The following is a 20,944-nucleotide window of genomic DNA, read 5'->3' on the forward strand; positions in this document are numbered from 1 at the left end:
AACCTGTATACCAAATATCAAGCTGTCAGACGAGCGGTTTTGATGAAATAAATTTTTGACCAAAAATGACAAAAAATTCCTTAAAAATACAGATTTGCATATTTCATCACAATTTGAAGAAATCCAAATTGGGTTATCCCTAGGGATCTGTATACCAATATCAAAGCTGTCTGACCAGCGGTTATGAAGAAAAAGATTTTTTACCAAAAACGCCTTTTTTGGCACTAATTTGCATATTTTTGGCAATGACAACTTCATTTGAACAAAATCTCATCTACAGCCCATCATCCATGTACACACCAAATATCAAGATGAAATGTGCAGCGGTTTTGGAGTTTTTGATGTTGACGGACAGACATACAGACATACAGACATACAGACACACAGACATACAGACATACAGACATACAGACATACATACATACAGACATTTCCCTAGCCTATAAGAATAGCTTCCATTGCCATATATACATATGGCTATGGGAGCTAAAAATCATACATTTACCTCTATTGGCTTGCTCAAAATTAGATATGCACATAATTAATGAGGTACAATATGTGGCGTCATAAGGTGTCCCATCATACCAAATATGAAGGGTGTAGCACTTGTGGTTCCTGAGTTATGGACAAATATGTATATTTGAGGTCAAAGGTCATTGAGGTCACGTGACATTTTTTCAAAAAATTGTATTGCTAAGTTATCCCTACATACCAAAAATCAGACCTCTTGCTCTATTAGCTCGCTCAAAATTAGATATGTGCATAATTAATGAGGTACAATATGTGGCCTCATAAGGTGTCCCATCATACCAAATATGAAGGGTGTAGCACTTGTGGTTACTGAGTTTTGGACAAATATGTATATTTGAGGTCAAAGGTCACCGAGGTCACGTGACATTTTGTCAAAATAATTGTATTGCTAAGTTATCCCTATATACCAAAAATCAGACCTCTAGCTCTATTGGCTCGCTCAAAATTAGATATGTGCATAATTAATGAGGTACAATATGTGGCGTCATAAGGTGTCCCATCATACCAAATATGAAGGGTGTACCACTTGTGGTTACTGAGTTATGGACAAATATGTATATTTGAGGTCAAAGGTCACCGAGGTCACATGACATTTTGTCAAAATAATTGTATTGCTAAGTTATTCCTATATACCAAAAATCAGACCTCTAGCTCTATTGGCTCGCTCAAAATTAGATATGTGCATAATTAATGAGGTACAATATGTGGCGTCATAAGGTGTCCTATCATACCAAATATGAAGGGTGTAGCACTTGTGGTTACTGAGTTATGGACAAATATGTATATTTGAGGTCAAAGGTCACCGAGGTCACGTGACATTTTGTCAAAAAAATTGTATTGCTAAGTTATCCATATATACCAAAAATCAGACCTCTAGCTCTATTGGCTTGCTCAAAATTAGATATGCACATAATTAATGAGGTACAATATGTGGCATCATAGGGTGTCCCATCATACCATATATGAAAGGTTTAGCACTTGTGGTTACCGAGTTATGGACAAATATGTATATTTGAGGTCAAACGTCACGTGACATTTTGTGAAAGCGTCTGAGATATCTGCGTGAACGGATGGACTCACATGGATGGACTGACGGACTGACATGACCCAATCTATGAGCCCCCTGGACTTTATCTGTGGGACTAAAAACTGTGTCACTGCATCCTTTTTGCAATATGAATACGATGAGAAACTAAATTTTTATTTTTCTTGGCCTTATACATGGGAGTCTATGGACTGCCTTATACATGGGAGTCTATGGACTGTCTTATACATGGGAGTCTATGGACTGCCTTATACATGGGAGTCTATGGACTGCCTTATACATGGGAGTCTATGGACTTCCTTATACATGGGAGTCTATGGACTGCCTTATACATGGGAGTCTATGGACTGCCCTTAACATGGGAGTCTATGATTGCCTTATACATGGGAGTCTATGGATTGCCTTATACATGGGAGTCTATGGACTTCCTTATACATGGGAGTCTACGGACTGCCTTATACATGGGAGTCTATGGACTGCCTTAAACATGGGAGTCTATGGATTGCCTTATACATGGGAGTCTATGGATTGCCTTATACATGGGAGTCTATGGATTGCCTTATACGGGAGTCTATGGAGGCGAAAACTAAAAAGTCCTCTAACACGGCCAAATTTGATCGCATTGTGAAACAAATCAACGTGCATATGTATGAGGTAGAGTACTATCCTTTTACCAAGTTTGAACGAAATCGCTCCAGGCGTCTCTGAGATATCTGCGTGAACGAAAAAAGTCATAAAATATGCAAATGAGCAATTAATTAATAAGCCACACCCACCAAAATCTAATCAGATCTAAGTCTCATCATGATAATACCAAATACCAAATTGCATGACATTGGACCTAAGGGTTCTTAAGTTATGAGTGGAACAAAATCTGTCTACGGACGGACGGACAGACGGACGGACAGACGGACGGACGGACGGACGGATGGACGGACGACACACACACAGACATTGTGGCGACATAGGACACCTTTGGTGCTTCGCACCATGGTGTCCAATAAAAGTTGACGAGCTTATTACTGGGTATGGCAACATACTTTGAAAGTAGAACACAAAACTCCAGGTGATACATGAAAGAAAGAGAAATGTTTAAACTTACCAGAAGAAAGTTTGAGTAAAAACTGAAAATTTTCTGTATTGAGGTATGCATTTGGTGATACAGTGATATTTATTGCAGAATTAACCCCTACAGTAGTATCATGGCTAAATACAACTAGAACACTTTCCGAGCACTACAACATCACTTCACAACAACTAAAGTTTCATTGTTTTTGCGCAAGTAGCTTGGGATGTTGTAATATATTCCTGCTTGATTAGCCAACTATATTTCAAAGTCACTGTTTCCCTATTTAAGTCCTGCAAACCAGGGATTAAAGTATTTTGTATCTTTTGTATTTTCACATTATTTGTATAGCAACTAAAAACTTCAAATGACTCATTCTTTCCTCTGTATCTGCTTTCACTAGATGATGCTTCCTAAACCAATGAAAACATGCACCCTTTCTCGTTAAAAAACTGATGATGTAATCTTTTGATTAATCAACGAATGTTTGATGATTCAAGATATTAAAACATGTATTCCTGATGGTGAGATAGTTTCATTGGCTAAATGCTGCTACGGTGAATTCTCTTTTTATGTTGCATACAATACAATGACTATGCAAGGATAGATAGATAGTAAATGCAATTTCCGATCAATTCAGAATTCATTTGTGTGTGTAGTTCTATCTGCATACCGGTACGTCACAAGTTTAAAGATTGTTCCGACTGTAATCTCAATACACCAATGTTATCACACTTTCAATTGGTGGAGCCACTATTTCCAATGCAGGAACTGTGTGTAAAATTTTTATCGTGTCTCCAGCAGAGCTTTTGTGAACCATCAAAATTAAAAAATTAATTGTATTCAAAATACTCTGACTGAACATCAGTGTTCTGAAATGTCATCAGAGAAAATACTAAATCTGAGTATCTTGTGAGTGTCTTAATTTGTCTGTGAATGATATCAGTTGTGACATCACAACATCATATCAGCAGTCTGCATGGAACTATTACTCACAAATACCATTAGTAGCTGGAATGCAAATGTACTTATCATGTTTGACTGGTTTCTAACACTGTCAATGCCCTGTGCACTGCTTTAAGCACTGCGCTGCCAACATGTAAAGTATCCCTCACATCAGTATTTACAGCAAATAAACTGGATTATTGTATACATATTGCTGTAACCTATAGTGTTCTATTTTCCTGCAACATTTCTGTATACACTGTCCTTATACAGAACACAAGTTTGTTTCTCCATACACTTGACAAGCAAATACTAATGCAGTACGTGAACATAACAGATCTGCATAACATGTACATTCTTATACATACAATACTTATCCAGACCATTTTGGAAAAGTTTAAATGTGGCTCTACTGTAAATAGAAGTAACTCCTGTCACTAGAAACTCAAGAATCAAATGATATCTGACAAACATTTAACAATGGAAGGAGTACAGTATAATAACAGAATAACAAGACATGGCTGTGTACATGTTAGAGGAGTTAGTGACTTGCCACATCAACTTTTACAGTGCCCAGGCCCCTATTGATCAAGCCATTGCCATATTTTGTGAAAACTTGTATAACATGGAAACCATAGGTCAATTGAAAGATACTGAGCTTATGTGATTTAGTGGTTTCATTAAAATATTTTTCAACATCTATCTGTTTTCCATTGAAATTGTAATCTTGTAAGTAAATTTCCTGGCATGACAATCTGACATCTAACATAGACCTTTAATAATACTTATATTTCATTAAGATAATATGCATCATCACATCACATTACCTTGCTTTGATTGCCATGGCAACCAAGGTCATTCATTGACCTTTCAATATTAGACAACAACTTCACACTGTCTTCAATTCTGCTGTTCAACATCCAGTGTAAACTCGATATTGCAAATAATCCAAAGCATATTTCCAAACAGAATGGATTATTTGAAGCCAACCATTGTACAATACTTGAGATGTCGTCTTGCCAAGAAGTGCATATGTCATCATCTTTTTTCTGTTTTCCACACAGGGTCATGACTGAAGGGAAGAAAATTGAAAAAAATTGAAATATTTTATTGACAATAAAGTTGTTGCAAGGCCTCTCCTATGCAATGAAAGGCATCACAGACCAAACCACTGCTCTCTGAGAAATCTAATTTCGGATTAGGTTTTGATGGTTATTCGAAAAAACAGCTGCATTATATTTAAGATGCAAGATCATGCAGCTGGTTGCTATGGTTGCAGGCTGATGACAGTTAAAAAGCCAGTTCATCAAAATCACACACATGACACAAGTAACAGATGCATGGCCACTTGTACCATAGATGAGAGTGAAGGGAAGATCTTCTTACAAATCCATGTCTACAAAAGCAATTTTTACAGTGATTCTGTTTTTGAAAGAACAATTCTGTTGTAATGTGTATGCCAAAAATTTCTAATTGCATCATCTTACTTAGCTACGATGTGTATAAATATCAAGCCTTGTGTATTTAAATAGTACCAAATTGTGCAATTCCCTGATGTTTGACCAATAGAAGTTACTGCACTGTTAAAGCAGTTCAATATTTGGATGGTAAAAATATTCACATTATGACATGAATCATCAAGTCATTCTCTCCAGGGCATAGCTGTCTTTGTAACTAACTTATCCATATGGTCATTGCATTTCATGTCAGACCTACCTCTCAAAAAGCTTCTGTCTATGTGTTGCTCAAGTAGCTCTGCAGCATTGATTTGTTGGCACTGTGCAAGCAGTAAGCACACAGCATAGTTGTAGTTTATTACCAATTCATTGTGCACAGTGTGAACATTGATGGGTAACCCTGTGATTGGTTGAAAAGAGAAAGATATTTTGACATCAGTCATCAAGGAACACCAAAGAATATGTTTTAGTTTATTGTTCTGAATACGACCAAGCAGTTTACAAACTTGCCAGAGATCCGGATTACAGTTTTCAAAATAATATTTATGAAATGGACCAAAATCCAGGATAGGTATATCTTTAATTCAACTACCATACAATCACATAATCTTCAATTGCTGTAGTTTAAATCAACATTGAGACGTTGCTTGATTCCTAACCATACCAGTTTGGCTTCAAAGGAACTATAAATGGAGTGAAGCAGGGTCAAGACTTATCCCCAACATTCAGCATTTTTGTTGATCATTTGAGTTATAGATGAATTAACTCAAATGTTAATGTCAGTTATTACATTAATGGTACTTTGGAAACAATGTATAAAGAATTAGATGATGATATCTGTTTGACATGGCCCTGTGGTCAGGGGGACCATAGAAACTGGTTGACATTCTCTGGCCTTTGATCTTTAACAATTGTGCTGTTCATGCAGTTGTCATCAAAATCTTTGACAATATTCAAACTTTATAACATCAGAATATTTGGAAACAAAGTTGATGGAATCAGCCCAACTCTGAATGAGCTCCTAATCCAACACAGGAAATATATTTGCATTAACTGGCTATATAATTTGATTGCACTAAACAGATTATTATTAGTGATAGAAGCCCAAGATTGCCGCAATGGATGTACATGGGTTTATTTATCAGAATTGAAGTCTGGTTACAATCAGAACCCAATGACAGAGGATGGCAATGACTCATCTGCCTTCATGTGCCTCTATAACAGTGTAAGTTCTATCAATTGAAATGCATGCCCTAGAGAAGCAATGAACACCTGCCAAAGTACACTCTGAAATGACAAGAGGTGAAATACGGGACAGCAGAATCATTTTGAATACATTGTAGAGTACTAGAATGTTTGGAATGTAGACAAGTAAAACAAACATCGCACATATCAACATATATTCCCATATAAAAGTAACTCACCTATGACTTTGTTGACCAGATTTCTCAGCTCCCCAATATGTTTGAACTTCACTTTGCCCAAGCTTTGCATATCCTGATCCCGTTTGAAAATTGCAAGAGAACCATGGTTAGGATCTGAAAAACCTCACATGTTGATATCAGCATTTAATTTTTTGTGCTTCCCCTGTTTTTGTACTACAGTGAAAATAAATACCCAAACAAATCAAATAAACTATTACTTCTGTCTCTGATCAATGCAGATAGCCAGGGAAAGAGGTTGCATATATTGTGAAAGTATTTTAGTGTGTACACCTTCAAGGTACCAATCTAAATATTGTGTCAGGAAGACATTATGTACTTGTTTAAGTGATCGTTATTCCCTTCAGAAATGCTTTTGTGATTCAAGATAGCATTTGGGACCAGGAAGACTTCCTTGAGGACCCACGATCATCTAGAGTCAAGCATTTTTCTAATGGAGAATGTGGTCTAATTTTGATTACAGATACCAAAATTAATACTAACCTTAAACCACATCAAACTGGGATTTGATGTGATTCCTGAGAGGGATGAGCCCCCCCCCCCCCCCCCCCCCCCCCCCAAAAAAGACGAAATTTATTTCAGGTCGGGGAGAAAGGTGAAAAGGTAAAAACCATTTGATTTCTTTGATTCTATTTGCGAAATATGGTAATGATTGTCATTTTTTTATCATTATTCGTTATATAAATTATCCTTTTTACCTCCCAAGTGGTATCAAAGTTCTTCATCTACAGATTTCCATAAAACATCAGCGTTCTTAATTTAAAGCATAACATTATGAGTGTTTTATCCAGGATGGCATCAACAAGGGGGATTTTCCCCCTTTACCAGAAAATTTCGCGGGGCATTTCACCAGTTCAAGTGTTCTACTTGTACCTCTACGGTGTGCTGGCACAATTTCATGGAAGGTGGGGAGTGGCCCTTGACAAATTAAGTGGGGGTACCAACATTTCAAAAGCGGGGGAATCCCCTATCCCCCTGTCCAGAGGTAACACTGTATAATATCATCTACATATAAAATTTATAACATTAATAATAGTGAATTATTATAGTTTACCTCCTAAAAGCATAGAGGCTCTAAAGACTTGTTTTCTTTGTTCAAATTATCGTCAACATTACCACATTTTATCATTTTTCATTATGAATTATCATATTTAGGCCTAATCTCTCAGGAAAATGGCTTTTATGATATGAACACAAATTGCCCTGGAATATGCTGACAATTCTCCTGAAAATATTAGAAATTCAAGTGACTGTAAGCTGTAAAAAGTAAATTTTAGCTCATTTTTCAGGGTTTCCGGCCTTCGGCTGGGAGGGGGAACACCCCCTCCCAGACCCTCCCGACAACGACTGCTTTGTGGTCATGGCAGCTGCAAGCCGCCTACTTTTCCATTCTAGCCGCCCTACTTCAAAAGTTAATGAAACCCCTGAATGATAGATCCTGAAAAAACATTTCAGAGTTTAATTTATGATGAAATAGCATTGACAAAACCAATGTTTAAAGGGAGGTAGTCATCAGAACTGTGCGTGAGCGACTATATTGTTTACAAACAATGTATTTCACGCATGATATCTAGATGCATCAAGTCGACATAGCTGCAACATTTAAGTTTCACGATATCCATTGTTAACAAACATGTTTTAACTTTCATCAATCACCAATTACCCTAGATACCGTGTTTACATCAGTCTTAGGGTCCCTGACATCCTTTGAGCAGAGTTCTGATGACTGCCTCCCTTTAACTTACACAGTCCCTCTATCCACGTGGATAGAGGGACTGTGCTTTGACTTACATAAAGGGGTTCACCTATGTGACTTCCTGATCATGTAAATAGTGGAAATTAAAAACGCATGAAAGGATTAAAAAGCTGCTTTTAAAAGCGATGTGTTACTATGTAAATGCTTCAACATATTAAAATGGGTCATACTTTGCATGCAAGTTATTTGGAGGTACAGTTGTGAACAAGTGTTATGTATACATGTATATGCATAGAACGAACTGTATGTTACAAATCTGTTAACAAAGAGAAAAACATGCATTGTCTCTGGATACTGAAAAATAATATGATACCGGAGTGATATAAAGGAATAAAAAGAGAATAAAAAATTGCTGTCACAGCAACGGAGAAAATATTTGCTGCCATGGCATACCCATTTGCTCTGCCCCTCCCCGAGCTGCGAATCCGTAGCCTCTGCCACTCGGGTAGCTTGATCATCGGAGTGGTAGGCAGAACACGTCAAGGAGTGGCAGGGCTCGTTTTTCGCAGCAACCCCTCCCCGAAATCAAATGGTTCTCCCCTCAGGCTAAAGTGAAGGAAGTCTATTCACAAATGCTTCGATCGTCGTTTCGCGGAACTCCTATGATGATGCAACAAGTTGTACTACATGTACTTGCAAGTTGCTGTATCATAACTTAGGGTCACTTTTCGCGAAGCGACGATCGGGGCGCCTGTGGCTCGAACAAGTTCAAAGGTATTCACCTGTATAACTTCGCAGACAACACGACTGTTTTCTCTCACAAAGTCATCCATGGCAAACTTCTCCGACGTTGTTGTCGCCAAAATTGTTTTCGCTTTCCTGAACTGCCTGTGAAGAATATATTGAATGCTTTGATTCATTGAAATTTCGGTCATTGCTGCAACAGTTGCTGTTTCGCTTGTTGTTCGAACGCTCCGCCAGTCTGCAGTAGGTCAAAGGTCAAGGGTCGTATGAAACTGTTGCTGTACTGTGGGATTTTGCGGTATTCCATGATCTTTATGAAATTTCAACATTTCTTAAGAGCAAATGCTAAAATTGTTGGGCCTAGAGTTGAAAATTTTTCCTCTGGAAACGGCGAAAATTACCAAGAATAAATCTGTTCCCGCCTTAGGAGGTCAATTTGAAAACGAGGCTGGAGGGAATCCCCAAAACATACATACAGCTGCATGCTGTTTGATATTCCCGTTCTTCAATCCTTGCATGTCGATGCCGATCTTTTGATGGAAAGTACTCACTCTTGTCACACAGGGAATACATACAACTTACGCACAAAAACTTTATTGGCCTGCAAATGAAAAGGTAATGAATTGGTACTTTGTTTCGAGAAGTAGCTCTGCGTAGCATAGCTGCAGTACAGTAGCTCGAGGTTTTGCCTGGGTATTTGGGTCGGACGGCAAAACCATTGCCGTCCGACCCAAATACCCAGGCAAAACCTCGAGCTACTGTTCTGCAGCTAGGCTGTGTGTTACCGGCGTTATACGGCCTCCCACTACATAACGCCGGTAACACACAGCCCTGCCATGCAGAGCTAAGGCGTTTTTGGACCGGGTAGTTTGTAAAAGTGTAGTTTATGCTGTGAGTTTATGCTACGTTCCGACGTACTGAACAGTAGCCTTACCATAAGGTGATACGACCATGGATGTCTATTTTTTACATCCATGATAAGACCATGGAGGTACCTACTACCTCCATGATAAGACTAAGTAACAGAACGTCGGATCGTAACATTAACTCATTGCTTAAACTGCACTTTTACAAACTACCCAGTCCACATAACGCCTATGGTCTTAGTTCTGTACCTCGAGGTTTTGCCAGGGTATTTGGGTAACTGTTGCAACTGGACCCAGCGTCAGCTGGACCCCGGTCAACTGCACCCCTTACCCAAGTTAACTGGACTCTAAAATATTTTTTGCCGAAGCACCATGGCCTTAATCAATTTAATTCAAAGGTACATGTATTTTTTACGTTATGATCCATTAGCAGTAAAATTCTGGAGTTGAGAATTTTTCCTCTGGAAAAGGCGAAAATTACTAAGAATAAATCTGTTCCCGCCTTAGGAGGTCAATTTTAAAATGAGGCTGGAGGGAATCCAGAACGTGGGATCGTAACATAAACTCATTGCATAAACTGCACTTTTACAAACTACCCAGTCCACATAACGCCTATGGTCTTAGTTCTGTACCTCGAGGTTTTGCCAGGGTATTTGGGTAACTGTTGCAACTGGACCCAGCGTCAGCTGGACCCCGGTCAACTGCACCCCTTACCCAAGTTAACTGGACTCTAAAATATTTTTTGCCGAAGCACCATGGCCTTAATCAATTTAATTCAAAGGTACATGTATTTTTTACGTTATGATCCATTAGCAGTAACATTCTGGGATGTGATGAACACAAATAAAAAACAAATCCCTTAGATCTCTTGATTTTCATCGCACAGGCGAATGAAAAGTCAGTGAAACTTGCAAAAGTAAATCCTAAAGTATGGATAGCTTGCGCTTTGTACCCAAACTAGTGTGATATATGTATTACCGGGGGTATACCGGTATATAGGTTCTGATTCAGAAACCAAGCAGTGCAGTTACAGACAATTGTGTTGTAGACTAATACATGTACTACAAATGTGGGTCCACACACATATTATAAGAAGAAATGGAATAAATCTCAACACAAGTGGGTATTAATGATCAAAAGATGATGTGAACAGATAAAATGTTCAGAAGGTAGAGTTGTTCAGGGTACGGTTCAGGTAGATTAACGGTGCTCGGGTCGAGTTAACTTAGGGTCCAGTTGACTGGGGTCCAGTCGGTTTGCCATGGGGTCCAGTCGTCCAGAAACCTTGGGTCGGACAGCAAAACCAGACGTCCGAGCCAATACAATGCAAAACCTTGAGCTACAATTCTGCCACTACATTTACCCTAGCCCTGCGTACAGTGCTGTGTGTTCCTAGCGGAGTGTCATAATACTCCATTTTCAGCTTCATTAGACTTGAATTCAGTCGCCGTTAAGTATGAAAGAGGTTATACATGCACAGGTACACAGAAGAATTAATTGCTGATAGCGGTGTTTTGGTAGGAACTGATATACATGTATGATTTAATACAATATAAAGATGGCCAATAAATTTAAAATGCAATGATTCATAATGTATTTATGAAACATACCTTGATTGCTTCCTGTGCCAAGCAAACAAAGTGATAACCAATACTAAATAATACCTCATATAGTGTTGTCTTCTGCAATGGAGAGAAAAGTGATGAATGATAATGTTCTTGATTGTTAAGTGAGGAATGGATAAATACATATTCACTACTTATAGCCCTTAGCCATGTACAGGATACATTTATTTCTCTTTTGGCCAGTGAGTTATCCCCAAACAGTAACAAAACAGACTGTTTCACATTGACACACTGTTCCTCAGCCCCATGAAAATATAATTACCTATAAGCCTATAACCTCCATGGCCATTTAACACTCAACCTATCATGATTATTACGGCAGAATAAAATAAAAAGCTTTCCACATGAAATAAATGATCAGACCAATATCAACTGGTTATTGTGCGCTTCAGACATGTCTCAAAATTCTTTTTTTTGCAGTGTACTTTGTAACAAAGATAATTCAACAGATATTTCTGGTTGCACTTATTGGACGAATGAAATGAGCAGGTTAGGTTTTACATCAGCTGAAAGTCGATCAAACCCTTGACCCTCGGGTGAGATCTTGCTCTAGGGTTTATGGCTTATCAAGCATTCACCAATTTTTGTCTACTATTGAATCACTAAAATCATGATATTTTTATAAGTTTATCACAACTGTGACTGATTTGTCTCTTCCCAGATCCGGAAAAGACAAATATTCAGTGTTGTATGTTCAGAGGTTTTATAACTTGTAAAAAACCAGACAATAGTGTCTACTTCATGATGTATGCCTTCATCATTGAGTCACAAATTCCCAGGTGAAAATGAAATGGGTGCTTAGCCCATGAAGTGTCTCAAGTTAATGTCATTCTCTTGTAAAAGAAACCCACAATTTGAACAGAAGTAACTATTGCACAAGGCTCTTTATGGAAAAGAAACATTGAAGAAGTTGCCACCATGAACACAGCTAGTGTCTTGACCGTTAAGCTAATCAAAATTACTTGTTGAGATGACAAGACACTGTTACTGTTTTAGCTATATTTACAGAAGTGGGTGAAAAGGTTTTCCAGTTTTTATTCAACTTCCACCAAGCCTTATCTGTTTGTAAATTTTCATGTTTTAATTTCTGCCATTGCCAGATGAATCAATGCTGTTCATGGTGAGATCTTCAAAGCTGGTACTGCAGTCATAAAATGTCTCTTCGGGAACGTTTCCACTCTGAAAACACTTTGGTTTGCTTGCTTCAAGCTCTGACTGGCAGATCTACAACTGTTGAACTGAGAAATGAGAGCACAGTAACTGGAACATTGCACAGTGTTGATGCTTATATGAACATAAGGATGTCCGGCGTAGAGTTTGTTGACCCTCAGGACAATGTTACAAATCTAGATGACTTCTTTGTCCAAGGCAAGATGATACGGTTTGTGCAGATACCGGATGATATCAATATCACTGATGCCATAAAGAGACAGATCTGGGGTTGGCAAGATGTACGATCTGTTAAAGGAAGAAAAGTTAAACCCAAAAAGAAGTAGTTTGAAGTGTTATGCTCCGTGCGTATTGAACAACTATAGAATTCATAAGGTCTTGAATGAGAAATTATTCATGAAACCGTATCTTGCCATGAGTGAGCACAAACTAGTTTTCACAACTGTGGAGAGTTAAACCATTGCCTTTCTTTGCTGATGATGAAGTGGTGATAAAATGTTCCTGATAATGTTACAAAAAATTGACATATTAAACCAATACCAGCACCACATAAATTGCTGGAAAAATCTTAGTAAATATAATTTTGAAGAAGGAAACATACAAGTTGCATTTGTGTAGTTGGCACTTTTAAACAAGTGAATGCCCACAAATATTCAATATTCCAAAATCCAGACTGAGAAATAAGAATACATAATGAGAAGTAGTTAACTGCAATGTTCCGAGTATTTATATCACTTAACTTCCTCAAGGCTTAATTGGACATACAGATAATTTCAGGTAAAATTTGACTGCTAAAATAAATCAATATTTTATGTTGAAGTCATGTCAAGTGTTCACTACAAATATTACCCTATATTTATCTAGCTATCTGTCTACTTTTTAGCTACTATAGACTATAGTCTATAGAAGCTATTGGGATGGGTATCCGTCCGGCGTCCGGCGTCAGTCTGTATGTATGTATGTATGTATGTATGTATGTCCGTTTGTGAGGCGTCCGTCCACTCAAATATCTTGAGAACCGCAGTACTTACTGATTTGATATTTGTTATGTAGATGAAAATATGATTTTGAGAAACTATTTTTTTTAATTTTTTGATATTGTTGAAAATAGGCAAATTAATGCCAAAAAAGGTGTTTTGGTAAAAATCTTCTTCTTCATAACCGCTGGTCAGACAGCTTTGTTATTTGGTATACAGGTCCCTAGGGATAACCACAACTTAGATTTGTTCAAATTGTGATGAAATATGCAAATGTGTATTTTTAAGGAATTTTTTTGTCATTTTTGGTCAAAATTTGACTTACATTGTATGTAATTCTTGTACTGTATAAACCCTATCAATTCACCCAGAAAAAATAATTAATAAGATTTTAAATAATTGAATTAATTAGGAAATCATCAAAGCCAAAATAATTTTAGTGTAGAATTATCAGAAAGTTCAACTTTTTTGACAGTTCATAGTGAAATGCTTACCATCTTGGAGGATTAAAACATGTAAAGGCAACTTTCCTGAATCCCAACTTTGATATTCTGAACCACTATTTATGTTATCTAAAAGAAATTGCTCATAATAGTTTGTCATAATAGGGTGGTCAAATAAATAGAGATAGAGAAAGTTTTAATTTCCATTTATGGTTGACTTGGTAAGGATAAAATAAGATTACTTTTTGAGGAAAAAAATAGAGTGGTCAATTAAAAGAGTGGTCAAAGTGATAGGTTTTTATGGTAAAGCTGGGCTGTAAGATGCTATTTATAGCAATTATGCAATCTGTGTAAACAGTGCAATGAAAGTGTAACATGATTCCTTATAATGCTTTTGATGACCTTGAACTTCTTAAGTTTCAAACATTTGTCTTCAGTGTGCTTTCTCTGAGTACCTACAGTCTCAACTTATTCAACAGAACTTACTGGTTTACAAGTCCCTAGGATGACCTTAGTGAGATAATTTCATACAGTCAGGAAATACTTAATTTTGTATCCATGTCTATAGTAGCTTCAGGGACATTGGCCCTATGTTTAATTGAACCAATCATAGACTCTGAAGTGGTTCATTTGGCCTAATATTGTGAGACTGTGAAGTGGTTCAATTGGCCAAATATTGTGATATTGACTGTGAAGTTGTTCAATTGACCAAATATTGTGATATTGACTGTGAAGTGGTTCAATAGGCCAAATATTGTGATTGGTTCAATTGGCCAAATATAGTGATATTGACATGTAGAAGCCATAGTTTTATTGCAAATTAATATTGATAGTGAGGTTTGTCCGTGAAGGACATGCTTACCAATGGCAAAAGTGCCCGCAACAAACTGGTAAAATCTTTATCACATAACTTTATTCTTGATATTGACAGAGTTTTGGAATATGAAGAATAGTACTTGCATTGTGGTTAATCATGAAAACAATGATATGAATCAAAATGAATATTCAATCTCATGTTAAATCAAAATATTGCTAAAGTGTTCCTGTAATGTTTATGTAATCATAAATGAATCACATGGTTGTCTCCAACAATATCATGAAGCATGAATTTAGATAGATAGATTTAATTAACTGTTCTGTTTATATACCTGGTACTCTGATAATGTATTGTTGATAACTCTTGAAGTGAATAAAGTTCCCCATGAAGATATTCATACCTCTTGCACTTTGTATGCATTAATTATCTTGTATGTTTTTTGTGTAAATATAGAAGTACATGTACTGCCTCTGTTGATCTGTTTGTTTGTTTGTTTGTTTTTTGTTTGTTTGTTTGTTTGTTTGTTTATATAGAGAGTCATCATGTCTACAATCCTTATTCAACCACAGTCCCTTTACCCACCCAGGGACTGATTCAACCAACATCTTGAAGCTGGAACAATTTCTTAGTAGGGAGCCATCCTGTCCCATCATTCCTTGCTACCAAAAAAAACCATAAGTGTACACAACTCATATAACATACCAAGTTGCTCAGTCATTTGGCTTGTATTATTTATTTGTGTACAATGTAGAAACGCATCTACCTCCGTCAATAAGCTGTGATAAAGAACTTTTCACTCGGGCTCCTAGTTCAAAAGTTAGACCAGATTTGATCCAATTCCGATGACTTAAGTCCCAACTGCATGGATTGAAGTAATAAATATCAGCGAAAGGTGACACCAACAACAATGATCCCATTAATTTAGCTCAGTCCCTGCACCACCAGCTCCTAACCTGTACACCCCAACAAGATGACTATGTTGTTTTAATACCGTAATTTTTGTAATTTACACGAAATATGACTAATTAAGTTCATGATCTTTACGAGATAGCACTTTACTGCAAGTCTAATCATCTAATAGTTACTATTAACTTTGGTAGAAACATACATGCCTGTCTGCAGTCATAACTGTTAAATCACAGACAGTAGAGTTCTACATGTCTGAGTTTTAATGTCTGCAGTAGTGGATGGGGGCATGGATCAATAGTATACTAGGAATACAAAGTATAACGTTTATGTAACATAGTAACAAAAGTGTCATTAAAAGGTTAATAACCCATTAGGTACAGTGTTGTTTTGTTTATCTTCGTTTCAAAGCATCTACCAGCTGCGCTGCGAGTTTAATTCATCGAGGACATACGCACCTGCAAATGCAAAAAGCAATTTGGGAGGCCAACCAGTATTTGTATTTAACCATGTGTTTACCAGGTCTCTATGACCAGTTTTACCTTTTAAAGAGACAACTAGACTTGGTTCAAGTCGGTGAATTTGAAAAAATAAAATTATTTACAATCGTTTCTCTTGTGTCTCTCCTATTTCGTACAAACCTATTCGGAATTTGGTAGCCCAGGCCAGGTTTTCCCATTGAATGCGTTACCTTTGAGTCTGCGCAGTACAGTGAGTTAGTTTCTGCCAGATTCACGGGTGAAACTCCCCGGTATAGCGTTCACCCAAATCATCGCGTCCGCTCCACTCACGCACACGTTTCACATGAAAGCAAAATACAAATCAATGCGTTCACTCCACTCAAACATTCAAAATCACAAACTTGAACCAAGGCTAAGTGACAACGAGCACTTAGCAGAATCAAGCATTGATTTCAAATGACATGTATACATATTTTGTTGATCGAATATCATTGCTGCTATAGATTTCATCCACAGTCATGGTCTTGCTGTAGGACGAGTTGCAAACGGTTGGATTCACCAATCTGTGTAATACCACTTCCTCATCATTTGGTGTATAATGTTTCAGTGAACGTTCCTCGTGGTGATTTAACATTTTGCGATGTCGACAGTTGAATCCATACCCCTTTGTTATTGTTTTTCGATCTTGCATTGTTTCTCTAGTAATGTCTCTAAGTTACACATTCACCAAGGTACCTTGTCGGAGTCAGGGAAGTTAGTTTTCTCTCACACCGTCCACAACACGAAAGTAAAACACATATTTGCTCAAACTTTCCGCAATGAAATTTTCAACCATTCTCTCACCAAATCACGAAATAAAAATCAGGGATCGCCGAACAGATTAGTACAAAACACAAAATACCTACATATACCGATATTTGAAATTTATAATGGCCACAATCCCTGTCTTTACTCTGTGTGAAAAAAAAATCGAAAAACGAAGGCGGTGAAAATTTCTCTTACTTCGAAAGATTTAAAATGAGTCACCACAAGTGGTAGATCAGAAAAGAATTGTGGAAATTTTAGAGTCTGGATATCTGTTTAGAGTCTGGATATCTGTTTCCGAGACGAAAGGGTATTCAGCTTGACTTATCAATTTTAAACTTTACATATAAGTTTTGCACATTTCAAGCTATTCATCAAACATTCCCGGTACTGAAGCTTTTGTCTTCTCAAGATTCTATCAAAAATTTTGGAATTTCATCAAAAAAACGCCCGAGCATGTGATACGCGAAGCGGGGATGTGCTTCAATAGACTTCCTATATCGTATCTCTGTTGGAATTTGAATGATGATAATATCGTCTTTCCTACTTTCCTATTTCCAATATGCCAGATGACGTACATGGAGAACCACAATGTTATCTTTGTTGTCGTCTCACTGTTTTATCTATGCTCCAGTTTGCGCATGTGTGATCATAGACCATCAAACGACCTTCAAATCAGTGTTGTAAAATGTAATTTCAACATTATAAAGTTCTCAAATTATTACTTCTTCAGGTGAATAATTATAAAAGAGCAACATCGAGTGTAAGTTTAATCAATATTCAAGTTAGGAACGATAATTAACAATAGACTGTGTTATAAACAGCCTATTGTAGCACTATATTGTGCAATCTTGTGTCACTAGGATATATTTCAACTGGTTCTGACTTGCCTAGTACTCCAGACCATTGATCCGTAATTTACGATAAGTTTTTAGTCAAGAACCCAAATGGAAGCGTTAAGTATACCTCTGGCTACTTTCTGGTCAGTTCCCCGAAAAACCTGCAGTTCTTTGCTACAAACCGTATCAAAACTACGCATGAGAAATAACATCCTCGCGAATACCAGCATTTTTCTATTCTGGTTCGATTATGGAAGTAAAGTTCACGTACGGCATGGTACAAGTCCCATTAATTCAACATCTGGAGAGTTAATAATTTCAGGATATTGAATATTTGCTGTGGGTGTACTGCCAAATTATCAAATTTTGAAGTAGAAGTGCATAATTTTGACGAACCATTTCACCTTAATTCGAGATTTCAGTGGCAAGATCGACATATCTGACGTCATAATTTCAACGAGTATGTGATACTATCCACACTCGTAGGTGCATTGAGAAGGTAACGACCGCAGGTACTTAGGGCCCGGGGTATACTTTTAGTGCAAATATTGTAAGATTGAGAAGATAAAGACTAGAGCCCAAGGTACTAGTTTACTTTAGTGCAAACATGTATAAGACTCGGCGGTCACCATTAGAATATATTCGGTCAAGGACCATGCGATTATGCAAAAGAGACTTTTTGTGCTCACTGAGACGCCGCAATTTCAATTCGAGGACATTTTCACTTTTTTTTTTAGTTTCTTCTTGTTCTTCTCCCAAAAGTGATTTGAAATACTGTTAAATTTGCCAACTCTGCCTGTACATGTATAGACTGCATTGTTAGCAATTAACAAGTAAATTCAGGTCCGGACAAGAATATAAATGTAATCACTAGATAGGTTTAGTTACGTGTAATTGCGTTCCATCAATGCGCGTGACGTCATCGGTAACATTTTCTGGGTTTTCGAAAGATGTTCTGTGATTTTAGGCGGGCAACTTCCTAAGGTGTCACGTTAAATTGGCAAACATCCTTTATATAGGAGTATTTCTTACAGTTTGTATCAGTACAAGAAGTACTCGCTATGAAACGTTGTAAGTCTCACTCACAGTCCCTCCACACGTGAGAGGAGGGGCCCGTATCTCACTCCACTTCATATATATCTTCATATATATCTGCATCAAAGAAATCGGCAGATTTAATTCAGAGTGGTATGAGCTCTACCAACAGCCGTCAAGTAAGGATTTCAGTTCATAGAAGGCCAGTCGTTTGTTATAATTGTTGGCTAGTTTCGCAAGTTTGCAGCAAAATTATCGGGAACGCACGACTGAACCGAAAATTCACACGTTAGACGATACGCCATAAGCTGCCGTGGAGCTAAACCTCTATAGAACTGTGCATTGTACAGGTTTAATCGTTGTGCTGAAATGCTTTACATTGTTTCAACATGGCTTTCAGAGTTGAACCAAAATAATTGCAATCGACGTACCAAACAAAAATATATATCATTAAAAGTTACAGCGACAGATCCTTTCAATTGTTTGATATAGTAGAAAGAATGCCAGTTGTTTGTTATAATTGTTGGCCGACAATTGAACGAATATTTTGACAATATTAAAGGTATACTGTCACCTGTTCCAATTTTGCCACAGTTACCATGGAAAGAGAAAATCTAACCAATCACAGATTTTAAGCGGGTGGCTGCATTTTAAAAACAGTGCCCTCACATTGGCATTTTGAATACCAAGGAACACCCCTTGACCATATATGGGCATATTTAGGTTACAGGTGACTGTATACCTTAACTTCTTTTTATGTTGAAAATAAAAAACGTCATTGTAACTCGTGTATTGTTCTTGAGTTTTGCACAAGTATGTAATTTTGACTTAATCAAAATATCTTTTTATCGTGCGGTTAAAGAACCGTAAAGAACTGTTTAACACCATGTTCATTGTTGCCAAACGGCGAGTAGACACGAAGAGTGAGATATATAAATATTAGTATAAATGGCAGTGTTTTTCAGTTTGCCAGTAAAGTTATGATATGTTTTACGCAAAAATGGCGTGTCTTTTACTCACTTTTTAGGGCTTCGATACTTAAAAGTTGAATCATAGTGAATTATGAAAATTTTCGATTCAATTGTTCGGTGTAACTCCAAGATTTTTTCATGTTTTTTTCATAGCTGGTTCCGCGCCTCGAATTAAAGATCTATAAAATGTACTGTAACCATTCCATTTGGAAATCAAGAATTAAAATTAGGGGTCACCGTACAAAGTAGGTACCAGAGAAACAAATTCTCTAATATTTACCCTTTCTCTAAATTAAAATGACTGCCGTACCTGTGTCGACTCTATAGAGAAAAAATTATTAAATTTTCAATTTTCACAGAATAAGCCGTCGAAAACATCACTTACTCCATTAGCTTCAAAGCCTCTACAAGTGGTAGACACAATATATGTCCCCGAGGCGACTCGGAGTTCTGCCCTTTCATAAGCATGAGTACATTCAATAAACCTGATGCAGTGGGTCCTAGTTTATAAATTTATTCTGGATTTACTTTATTACCTTCATTAGCGATAACATTGCCATCAAGATACAATTTATGCAAATGTTCTTAAAGCCAATGTTGATCATAAATAAAAACTGAAGAGTGACCAGAAAAATAATCTATTTTTAGAAGTCTGTGCATGCTTAGTGTTAGGTAGTTTATCTGACACAAGGTTAATACAACAGGCGGTCATCAGCACCAATGACATTAATAAAACAACACGACCACAACTATTATAAATCGATTTGCATACAATGCGGACACGGACAATATTGGCGGCACACGCACAATTATGTGAAGTCTGGATGAAAACAAGAATATATTTGAATAATATCGAGAATAATGAAGGTAGTCAACACTTAATGAAGGAGCACGAGAATTTCACGTGATTGGTTTGTAACGTGTCATAGTGACTTTTAATATTAATTATGACATGTAAACTGAAGACCAAGAGCTGCATTGTTTATGATTGGATGTATTGTTTTGTCTTTACTATCTTGTGATTCTTAAAGAATACGGATTGAGGAATACAAAGGACAGTTCAGGAGGGTAGAACGACCACCGAATAACCCAAGACATTTAGAC

The 20,944-nt window shown here is 37.1% G+C and overlaps 1 protein-coding gene and 1 long non-coding RNA gene across 6 annotated transcripts in view; one reads left to right on the plus strand and one right to left on the minus strand.

The window, feature by feature from the left end:
* Positions 1-9,155, minus strand: part of LOC139141817 (uncharacterized) — a 171,024-nt gene extending 161,869 nt beyond the window's left edge. For all 5 annotated transcript variants that reach the window (XR_011554256.1, XR_011554254.1, XR_011554255.1 and 2 more), the window contains exons 1-4: positions 8,965-9,155; positions 6,469-6,541; positions 5,304-5,444; positions 4,415-4,659 (exon numbers count right to left, since the gene is read on the minus strand). Coding sequence is in view for 2 of the 5 variants with exons in the window: in XM_070711490.1 (XP_070567591.1) it covers positions 4,415-4,659; positions 5,304-5,444; positions 6,469-6,541; positions 8,965-9,117 (612 nt within the window). In the remaining 3 variants the exon portion in view is untranslated. The remainder of the gene's footprint in view (positions 1-4,414; positions 4,660-5,303; positions 5,445-6,468; positions 6,542-8,964) is intronic.
* A 249-nt stretch (positions 9,156-9,404) lies between these two features.
* LOC139141826 (uncharacterized) lies at positions 9,405-12,578 on the plus strand. The gene is made up of 3 exons (XR_011554258.1): positions 9,405-9,541; positions 11,838-11,953; positions 12,518-12,578. It is a non-coding gene; the product is annotated as an uncharacterized lncRNA (long non-coding RNA).
* Positions 12,579-20,944: the final 8,366 nt, after the last annotated feature.

The sequence above is a fragment of the Ptychodera flava genome, chromosome 10, assembly GCF_041260155.1.
Source record: "Ptychodera flava strain L36383 chromosome 10, AS_Pfla_20210202, whole genome shotgun sequence".
In the NCBI taxonomy this organism is placed as follows: Eukaryota; Metazoa; Hemichordata; class Enteropneusta; family Ptychoderidae; genus Ptychodera; species Ptychodera flava.